At 44.4% G+C, this 10,634-nt stretch overlaps 1 protein-coding gene across 2 annotated transcripts in view; it reads right to left on the bottom strand.

Moving 5' to 3' along the window:
- The window catches only part of CACNB4 (calcium voltage-gated channel auxiliary subunit beta 4), a 265,792-nt gene extending 255,798 nt beyond the window's left edge, over positions 1–9,994 (bottom strand). The window contains exons 1-2 of one of the 2 annotated variants that reach the window (XM_065880336.1): positions 9,616–9,994; positions 9,020–9,103 (exon numbers count right to left, since the gene is read on the bottom strand). In XM_065880336.1, coding sequence (XP_065736408.1) covers positions 9,020–9,103; positions 9,616–9,675 — 144 coding nt within the window. In that variant the 5' untranslated portion in view covers positions 9,676–9,994. Of the gene's footprint in view, positions 1–9,019; positions 9,104–9,329; positions 9,501–9,615 lie in introns of those variants that run through there. The other variant, XM_065880337.1, reaches the window with a different exon arrangement.
- Between the last annotated feature and the right edge of the window lie 640 nt (positions 9,995–10,634).

The raw sequence follows: 10,634 nt of genomic DNA on the forward strand, positions 1-10,634 counted from the left end.
TGTTTGCAGCTGACCTATTTCTCTCTCACAGGACTATGTTGATAATTGACTTTTGTCCCCCAGGGAAGTGCTCAAACATAATTGAGCAGCACCTGCCACACAGAAAGTACAGTTTTATACACCCAATAATTCTCATAAATATTGTACTTAGCTTGGGACTCAAGCACTCTGCTTTCTCCTTAACTGTATCTCTCAAGGAAGAAATATAATTACCAAAGCTGAGTTATTACAAACATCTAGATAAAAGAAGTATTTTGAATTGTAAGTACCCAAGACATTTCTATCACTAAAAATTATTGAAAATGATGGCATTGATCACTTTTCTTTAATCCTGACATTTTTCTTTAATCCCATCGATCTCATCCTATTACATAAATCCCTTCTATAGATGAGAGTCACTCAGTTTTGTTCAGTCTCGATGACAAGGAGGCCAAGGTCAGGGATTTGATTTCCATGCAGGTCAAATAGTTTTACCCCTCCCCCACAAATTCAGCTTTATGACCTGACACTGCAATTCCAAAATAAATACAAACACGATCCACCCAATTCAACACCATGACTTGAAGTGCTGTCTGGATCTAGGCTTAAGGAAAGGCAAGTCTCTTTCCACAGGCAGGCCAACATTTGCGTTTAGACCAGGGGCTACGACTGGAAACCTTCAGACTGGTGTAGAGAATATGCTAATGAAATAATCCAAAACCAGTCACAAAAGATCACATATTATTGTATGGTTCCAGTTACGTGAATGTAATTTGGAATGAAACATCCAGAACAGGCAAATCTATAGACACAGTAGATCAGTGGTTGCATAGGGCTGGGGGTGGGAAGGAGGTTGGGGAATGACAGCTAATGGTTACAAGGTTTTTTTGGGAGGGTGATGAAAATGTTCGAAAATTAGATTATGGTGATAACAGAATACAGCCTCTGAATTCCTGAAAGAATGACTTCCTCATTTCTGTTCCACTCACACACACAAAGAGGCCAAATTAGAAAGGTGTGACCATAAAGCACTCCAACCTCAACAGTGAGGATTTTATCCACTTGTTTGATTTGGAAACATAATCAGCCTTTGAGCTGTTACCCTAGCACTAGGCCATGGAGAAGGAAGTGGGCCAGGATGATAAATTCATCTACGTGAGTTATTATGCATTTCCATTACTGTTGGTCTTTTCTGCATTAAAAAAGAAATTGAAAAAAAGATTTTTCCTAAGGAGTTAAAAAATAATATCATAACATTCAGACACAGTGAGCACTACAAAAGTTTACCATTTCTAGTGATTCTCACAACCTGAAAAAAATGCTGATTCTTTTCAAGTTTGTTTACAAAATATTTCCTCTCAAAACAAAGACTTCTGCTCCAGCAATTTAAATTGCAGCCCTGGAGAAAGATACCTCCACCAACAGAAAAGAACATAAAATGAGAAATAAAATAGGCACACTTTTTCATCCAATGATGACAGTGAAAATGATCAGAAAGATTCAGATGTCCCTCAAGTTTTATGGCCCCATCTAAATTATACTTTCAGTAAATAAAGCTGAATGTCATCCCTTCGGATTCAAGTAATTACCTCTGCTCTGTCTATGGGTGTAATAAGAAAGGATAGAGTAAAGAAAGTAGGAAAGTTTACAGAGCAGCATGTTTTTCTAGTTAAAATGAAAACCATCTTCAAGGAATTTCAAAGCACCATCTATATTCAAGCCAGGTGTTGGTAATTCATCAGCCTTCTCACTTTCTGAACGTCCGCTAAGGAAGCACACAGCTTGTCATTTTTGTTACTTGAAAGCAATAAAACTATTCCCTTAAAATTGAATCTATAATTTAGCCTCTTCATTAGTTCAGGCTTCTAGTTCTCACCCTACCCGCCTCGCTGACCCCATTCACATGGTTGAATCCATGTAAAATGCCTGATGTGTCGCTCTGTAGTCAAGTTCATAACTTACACTCTTCTAGAACAAAGAGTGCGTGTTCTACCTCTACGTTCTCCTGGCTCAGTTAGAATGAGGACATGTAACTGTGTGAAGGCAGGACCATACTGGCTGCTTAAATCGGAGTGGGGTTTTATGGGGGTTCTTTACACATAACAGCCTAGCTCTTCTTAAGACTTATCAATTTGGTGGATTCTAATCTGGAGAGGTATTATCAAGAGAATGTGTCATTGGGGACGGTAAGGAAGTGCTCTGCACGGCCCACAGGGGAAATACTGGTGCAACAGCCTGGACTCAAAGGAAGTGAACACCATCCAGGGGCTCTGCCTATACCAGGCAGGGGCTCAGATGGTCCTTCTCACACACACACACACTCCGGCTGCAAAGGGCAAGCAAGCAGAGAGGGTGGCGCTGCTCTAGGAAGCACTCCTCTCCAAAGCATTGCAGAGGCCAAACATGGAATGCGGCCTGCACACTCCACTCCCCACAAGTCTGTGGACATTTCCTGGGGTCTTCAGTGAACCTGAGTGAGGTGCAAGCCCACTCACCCTGGTTAGGGCTTATGCTTTCTTCTGAATCTGAGCTGCAGAAATGAGACCAAGAAAGGGCCAGACTCAGGGGACAACGATGAGCTTTGACAACGCCACAACCTCAGCCAGAAAAGATGGGTTAGAACTCGATCTGCTGAGCCCAGCTAACCCCACTGAGTTAGTAGGCTCATCAGGAGTGAAGAGACTCGTTTCTACAACTAGCTACTAACTGTAGTTTGTAGACAAAACTACATTCTCTTCCACTCTGCCCTTGCTTTTTCCCTTGATGAAGAAATAGTCCCTGATCCTTGGTAACAACATTGTCTGGGTCAGCACGTGGAATAATTACAGGGAGAGGGCCACAGGAAAGCCAAGGTCATTTTCAGCTTCATTTTCACGCTGCGTCCTATAATTTTCTAGAAGGATTAAAATTTGAATCAGAATTTATGTAAGCTTCAATAAAATCTGATCAACCTAAACTGAAGGATACATAGTTCTTTATTCTATAAAAAATGAGATTTCGGGAACTCTGCACGCCACGAACAGAAACTCGGAGAAAAGCAAAAACGACTGCTTAACGGGTTAGCTGCCTAGTAATTAGATTTCTCAATCCGAAAGAAGCTTCATAAATTCAGTTCCATTTATTCAAGCCCAAGAGCCAGAACGAAGCACAGTTTGCCACAGAGGCAGAGTTCTGTTTTGTTCTATCAGATCTCAATTTGGGAAGATGCATTCTGGATAGAATTCGCAAAGGAAATAGGTGTAAACTTTTCCTTAAGGTTCACTGTCACTGGATTATATCATTTAGCAAGGACACTCGACTTACAGAGCAAGTAAAAGCTTCCAATTTTGCTGATGAAAACGATTCATTATTATCTTCCAGGCAGCTAAAATATAATAATAGTTGTGCCAGTCCTGGCCTGTTTTCCTCAGATTCATCCTCTCCGTTTTCTGCTCTGCTTTCTGTCTCAGGGGGCCCATGGCCTGCAGGTTGTTTCCCAGACTCCCATGTCAGCTGGTGTCCAGGTCAGCCAGTGGGAGACAAGGCAGGGGTGGGGAGCACAAGAAAGGAGAAGCCAGAGTATTTCTCCCCATTTTCTCCACCTCAAGTGGCTTCTCTGACAGAGGCTGCATCTCCTCTGTGTCTCTTGCTCCTACAAACAGCACCCCACTGGTTCCAGCATCTACCAGGTGATTTTGGCCCCTGGGTTCTAGTTACAGTCTCCTCCCCTTGTCCTTGTACCTAGAGGTGATAGCAGCTTCCCGCTGTTGCTAACCTCTAGGTTTAGCTTTTAAGCCCTCCCCTCACCTGTTTAATCATGTCTCTATAATTCAAGTCCCTCAGCTGTAAAAACTCAAGTAATTTCATCTTCTGGTTAGACTGGTTAATACAATGACTAGTACGTTAGTAAGTAAACAAACAAACAAACCTCCATGAACCGTGAACCATGCAAACAAAAATTCCATCCCATGATAAAACTGGGAAAAAACTACAGTCTGCAGATTCTTCAGTGGTTGCTTTGCTCTTCACAGTAACCATCTAAACTAGGAATATTTCTAGGCTCTAAGAGGAGTAAGTCCTTGTGTGTTTGTGTGCCTGTCGTGATTATTCAGGGATGAAGTGTGTTGTGGTGGAAAAACTGCAGGATCTGAGTGGGGGTCTCCTGTCTCTGTTCTGCCACTATCTACTGGTGTGACCTTGGTAAGGGCTTTATGTCCTTGGGTCTGTGTTTCATTCATCTAAAAATGGGGAATCAAAGTACTTTCCCTCCACAATCTCTTCCAGTTCTATAATTCTGTGATTCTAAGCTTATGGATAAATTTTGCATATATGCATGACTCCAAGTGTATGATTATTCTTAGAGCTGTGCACAAAGCATATACCTTCTGTTGATGAATCTGCATTTCATCAGAGAAATGTGTCTATAACCAGTGCTCAAATTAGAACCCAAAGAATATTTCTGCCAACTTGTTTTATTATAGTATCAACTTAGTACCTGAATGTGTTTTAGATCTCTACCTACAGTGTGGGTTCATTGAATTATTGTAATGATCATCTGATTAGCATAATCTGAAAAAAAACAGAAGGAACCTTGCTTTAAGGTAGATGGTTCCAAAGATGGCTGCAACAATATCTTCCATTCTATGTGCTCCTTTGTAAGGTGACCTTGACACACCCCATCAAAAGATAGAGTCTATTTCCATCAAAAGATAGAGTCTATTTCCCCTCCCTTTGAAACTGGGCTATCCCTTTGATTTGTTTTGACTTAGAGATTGCAACAGACGTGATGTCATATAGCTTTTGATACCAGGTCTTATAAAGTCTACAGCTTCAGCCTTTGCTTCTTGGGATGGTCCTGCTTGGTACCTAGCCACCATGTTGGGAAGAAGCTCAAGCAACCATGCTGAGAGGCCCAGGTAGAGGAAAAGTGAGCCCTCTGCCAAAATCTCTACTTGAGTTCTCAGCCAGCAGCCAGCACCAACCACCAACCACACGTGTGAGGCTGTCTTAGACATTTCAGCCTTCCCAGTACCCAGGTAACATCACACAAAGAAGAACTGTGTCTGCTCAGTACACAGACATTTTTTTAAATGTTGTTGCTTTAAGTCACTAAATTTGAGGGAGGTTTGTTAGGAGGCAATTTCTCCAGATTAAACAAAGAGTTTAATATTGGAGCAGAACCTCATGTCTAAAATACATCAAGCTAGTCCTCCATTCTTCCACTCCTTCATTCAATCAAATAAGTATTTACTGAACATCTACTATGCTAAGTGCTGAGGGCAAAAAGGAGACCAAATACAGACATGTCCCTGCCCTAGTGGAACTTGTTATCTGGATAGGGAGACAGACATTAACAAAAAAATCTAATTACATGTTAAATAATGAAATGTTAAATAAATAGTGATGGTACTATTGAGAACTGGTACAATGCACTCTGGGGTGAGGTAAGTGGCTAAGGAACTAACCTTAACAGGGAGGTTAGAAGAAGAAGTGAAGACTAAACTTAGGTCTCAAGGAAGATTAAAAAATCAGCTAGGCAGAGGGGAGAACAAGAGCCCTCCACACAGACACTCAGCATGTGCAAAGGGCCTATGGCAGGAGGGAGGGTGGTGTGTTCAAGATCTGTGTCCAGAGCTTAGAGATCATGGCTTAAGATGAGGCTGGAAGCTGGTAGGAGCCAGGTCTTATAAGACTCTGCAGTTCTCATAAAGGCAGACTTAACAAGGAGAGGTCAACAAACTGATCTCACTCTGATCAGATTTTCCTTCGAAAGCCAGTGGGGAGTAAGGTGGGAGTAACCCCAGTGAGAGTAACCTGTAGCATTCTACCACACAACCTGTATGCACAGTGCCACCCATGGGTATTTCATATACTCAGCACACATGGGCATTCTGCAGACACCCTAATTCCTTGCTCCGTTTCACCGTATTATTTGTATACATCTATGTCTCCATAACTAGATCATAAAATCCTTTGGGTACAGAAGCTGTGTCTCATTCTTCTTTTCATTCCTATTCCACAGTATCTAGTGCAGTGCTAGGCACATGGCAAATATTTAATGTGTTTCCTAAAAATTTAAAACATGAATAAACAGTCTATTCATAAACAGCCTGTCAAAAGTAATCTCCTGAGACAAAATTCTACAGCCTTACTTGGAAAGCCATTCCAATGATATCAACACTCTTCGGGAAGTCCTGCTGTAAAAGCATCATTCCTTTCTAATTGTAGCCAATTCTTGAGTTTCGTCCTCAGTGAAGACTGACAACAGCCCATCACATTTCCAAAGAACGTCTTTGTGTACTTTTTTTTTTTTTTTTTTTGGCTGCACCGCACAGCATATGGGATCATAGTTCCCCAACCAAGGATCAACCTGAGCCCCCTGAAGGGGAGGCTCAGAGTCTTAACTACTGGACCGCCAGGGAAGTCCCATCTTTGTGTACATTTTGAAGATCATTACTGGGTCACCCCTAGCTCTCTCTCCTTTCAGTGGCAAAATACTTAATCTTCTCACTTTTCCTCAAAGAAATAATTTAGCTGCTCCCTGGATTCATTCCAAAACCTCCATCCCTCCTAAATTGTGGAGGGCAGCAATCTAGGAGACCAGGAAACAAGGTCAAAGATGCCAGAGGGACTTTGTGAGCAGTCCTCAGGGGAGAGGCAGGCTCTCTGTCTCAGTCTGTTCATTTTCAGGCCAACTCACATGTGTACATGTGTATGTGTGTGCACACATATTCATCTGTGCATATACACACATGAACACTGAAATTTTTTTACCAGCTCAGAGAATAAACACTGTTCTATTTGATGAGTTTGCCAGCTGTCCTCTGTTCTTTACCACCAGCCCAGATTTACCCATCTGATTCAACACAATCTTTTTTTTTTTTAGTAAGTGAAATCTTCCCCCTCCCATCTCTGTAAATGATATAGCAGAGAAATGAGCAGCACTGTTTTTATTGGTATCCTCACTATCTTCATCATGTGCAAAAGCATCACAGAGATTGTGAAATACAAGAATTTGAAAACAGTAAACCACTGGTCACTCTACAAATAATGAGTCTCTAGTAACATAAACAGCTGTTGTGCTTTTTAAAAAAATACTTTTTTGGCATTTGGGTGAAAACTGTTCAATTTAATTTCAAAATACACTGTTAAAGTTACATTTGGAATCATTTTTCATCTCTTGTCAAATAAATAAAAATCCCTCAGTTATTTTATTGTAGCCATTATAAAAGTTTATATTATGCCATTTAAACAAGATCATATATAGGATGCTTACCGAACTGTAAGTGCTCACAAAAACTATGTATTATTTTTGTGCAGAAAAGTTAGTTAAGATTGTGTATATAATACAATCACAGCTAGCTTCTGAATTTAAATTAGGCCATCTTATTACACCAACAAATCCTAGCCTATTTTCAGAAAGACTTATGAAATATATTTGTTCCAAAAATCTGCAATGGTTTAAATTACTCTCGAAATTATTTAGCATGAATACTTTCTACATTTTTAAGCCAACACATACCAGCACACTTAACAAGAACTTATACATGCATTATCTCACTTTTTCATTTAAATTGAAGAAAGAATAAGAATATTACAAAGGATATTGACGGCTCTGTGCTTGGAAGAATAAAACATTAGTGAAGTGATGGTGTAGCTGAACTCAAAAGTTTTAGTCAAACAGCTCATGGAATACACTGCTGTATAATTAATATTTCTAAGAAGTTGCAATAATAAAACACTACCAAAAATAGGCACCTACAAAATAACATAAACAAGATCTCAGTCACCTAACTCAATTTTTGTAAAAGATGAAGAATGTCTTTGCTTTATTAAATACATAAATAATCTAAACACTGCAAAAAGGATAGAATATACTTTCGAATGAATTCAGAATCCAAAATATATTTATTTTTTAAATGTACATGCTTAGTACTCACTGAATTAAAGAGTCGTAGGAATAATTTCTATTTCTGCAGAAAATGAATGCCTATGTAATCAATATTATGTAAATATGCTCTATGGACTTTTTAGGAGAGGTCTGAGTCCAATTCTGAGTCTAATACCCAATTCGTCATGGATAATCTGTTTAAATTGATAACAATCACTACAGAAACACAGTGCAGCTGCCATCATAGGTTAAAAACACAATGATCTGAGTGACCCAGAGGGAAAAAAACTTCCCAATGTCACTCCAGCAGCCCACAGCAGAGCCTTGGGATAAAAACGTCGTGGTGCAATGACCAAAGTCCTCCCAGGGTACCCCGAACTCACACACCTCGACAGTTTCTGTTCCAAAGAGAGATCAAGGTGATTCCCTTTTGCATGATCTCTCTAGCACCCAGCAGCCATGTAGGGGTGGTTTCTTTGCAGCAAATTAAGGAGCAATTTCCTGTGTCAAGGTAAAAGGCACCTCAGCATTCAGCTGAACCGGCGATTTTTAGCACTGTCAACAGGCACTAGAACCACGCAGAAGAAAACCCCTAAGAAAACAAACACTAAGTGTAGCACCACCGAGACCCCCGAAACTGAGGGCCGGCCTTCGCTTATTTCGATTTAAACCAGATCCGCTGTCTTTCCCTAACTGAGCGAACCAAATAGGTCCCAAAGCGAGACCAAACTTTCTGTTCCAAATGTCTTTCATTTGACCAGAGCTCGGAGATGACAAAGGAGAGTATTCAAAATAGGGCAAAACAGAAGAGCCCTCTAACTCTCAGCCGAATCACAGCAGTTGTCCGGCCCCAGGGGCTCTGATCGCTCAAAGTCCAGTCACACGACTAAGACGCTTCCTCACGCATCGAAGGTGCAAAAAGAAATAACTTCCAGTCTTAAATTCAACGTCCCTGACCTAAACTAGGTCCCCGCCGGCTTGTGTCCACACCCACAAACTAACTTCCCAGGACCCGAAGACTTGGGAACCCGGGACAGAGAGTGAAGGACCAACCGGAGCTCCAGCCCGCGGCCGAAAAGCGACGCGCTGAGACATTACCAGCCGCTCCGGCACGTGGGGGCCGCGCGCTCGGCTTACTGCCCAACCTGCTCCCCTGCGCCCGCCTCCTACCTGTCTGAGGATGAAGCTGGTCGAAGTGGTGCTGCCATCGGATCTTTTCAACCTGCTCCTCCGGGTCGTGGTGCCTCGGGCCACCTGGACTCGACACACGGAGCCAGAAAGAACCCGGTGAGGACGGCAGTGTGGAACCGGGCGACCACCCCTGGCTAGAGTCCGCCTCCGGACACCAGATCCCCGGGGTCCCCCAGAGCCCGCACCCAAGTCTCCTCCGCGGTCCCCAGATACAGCCTCCACCCCACCCACCCACTCAAGCCTCGACGGCTGAAAAGGCGCCCGAGAAGAGCAGCCCGCGAGCACCCACCACATCCATTAACAAAGACTCTCAGGGTGCGGGGTCCGAGTCCCCTGCATGGGCTGGGGAAGGCTGCGGGCTCCGGAGCGGGAGCGCAGAGACCCTGACGAGGTGAGAAGGAGGAGGAAGAGAAGGAGGAGAAAGAGGAGGGGCGGAGGAGGAAGGGACGCGGGGGGAGGGGCGAGGGAGCGGGGCCTCAGACTCCCAGGACTGGGGGCCACGCGCGCCGGGCGCGAAGGCGGGGCGCTCTAGGGCGGCCGAGGAGGGGGGAGGAGGGGGGAGGAGGGGGCGGTACCTGCGAGGTGGGCGAGTGCGGCCCGTCCGCGGTCCCGTTCTTGGCGTAGGAGGAGGACATGGTTCACAGCCGCATGGCGGGCCCGGGCGCTGTGGGCGGAGGGCGGTGAGGCCCCCGGACGTTCGGAAGCGGGAGGTAGGGGAGGGCGGCAGGACTTCCCCACCCGCTCCCAGGACCGCGCCGGCTCCCGGGCTCCCTGCCCGCCCTTCCGAGAGCGCAACACCTTAAAGCGACCGAGACGCTTCCCCCGCGCCCACAGCGGGGTCCCGGGCAGCGGACCCCGCAGGCGCAGGTCCTGCGGAGGGGGCTTCTCGGAATCTCGCCTACCGGAGCCGATCGGGAGAAGCGCTCTCCAACCTAGCGAGCGCCTTACATCAGAGCTTTCCAGAGGAGAAAGGGAGGGGGGGGAATCTGGGATGGGGGTGGGAGGATTAAAATAGTCTGCACAGTTTAGAATGAGACAAAGGTAGCACGGTTCATGAATCAGGACTTTGGGAGGGACGCTGGTGCAGTGTGGCAGTGAGTGGGAAGAGCTGACCCGGGTGTGTGTGTGTGTGTGCGCGCGCGAGTGTGTGTGTGTTTGCTGCACTGGAATTTTAAAAGGGCAAGCAAGAGTCGAACCGTTCTTCCGCGACTTCACTCATCTGCCCACGGTGGTAAGGCATGGGGTTTTGTGGTTTGGTTTTTGTCGGTGTTTTTGTATTGTTTTGTGAACTCTAGCTTCAGAACCCCAAGCCATACACATCCAGGCAGCCGCGGGAGACTATGACAACCTGAGTCTGACGGGGATGCAGCCCCGCAGGAGACCAGCATACCCCAAGGAGTTTTGAAGGTCATGTTAGACCTGCTAAAAAGCAAGAGTTGGCCACGTGCCTCCCACTTCTACGCGGACATCTGTTTTCAAGGGAGGAAACTCATCTTTGAAATCATACACAATCTTTGCCGTTGTTGCAACCCTTGGTTTCCTCCTGCAAAAACATACTAGAGATTAATTTGAGATCAAATTAAAAGCGAATTGT

Source organism: Phocoena phocoena, chromosome 7 (genome assembly GCF_963924675.1).
Source record: "Phocoena phocoena chromosome 7, mPhoPho1.1, whole genome shotgun sequence".
NCBI lineage: Eukaryota > Metazoa > Chordata > Mammalia > Artiodactyla > Phocoenidae > Phocoena > Phocoena phocoena.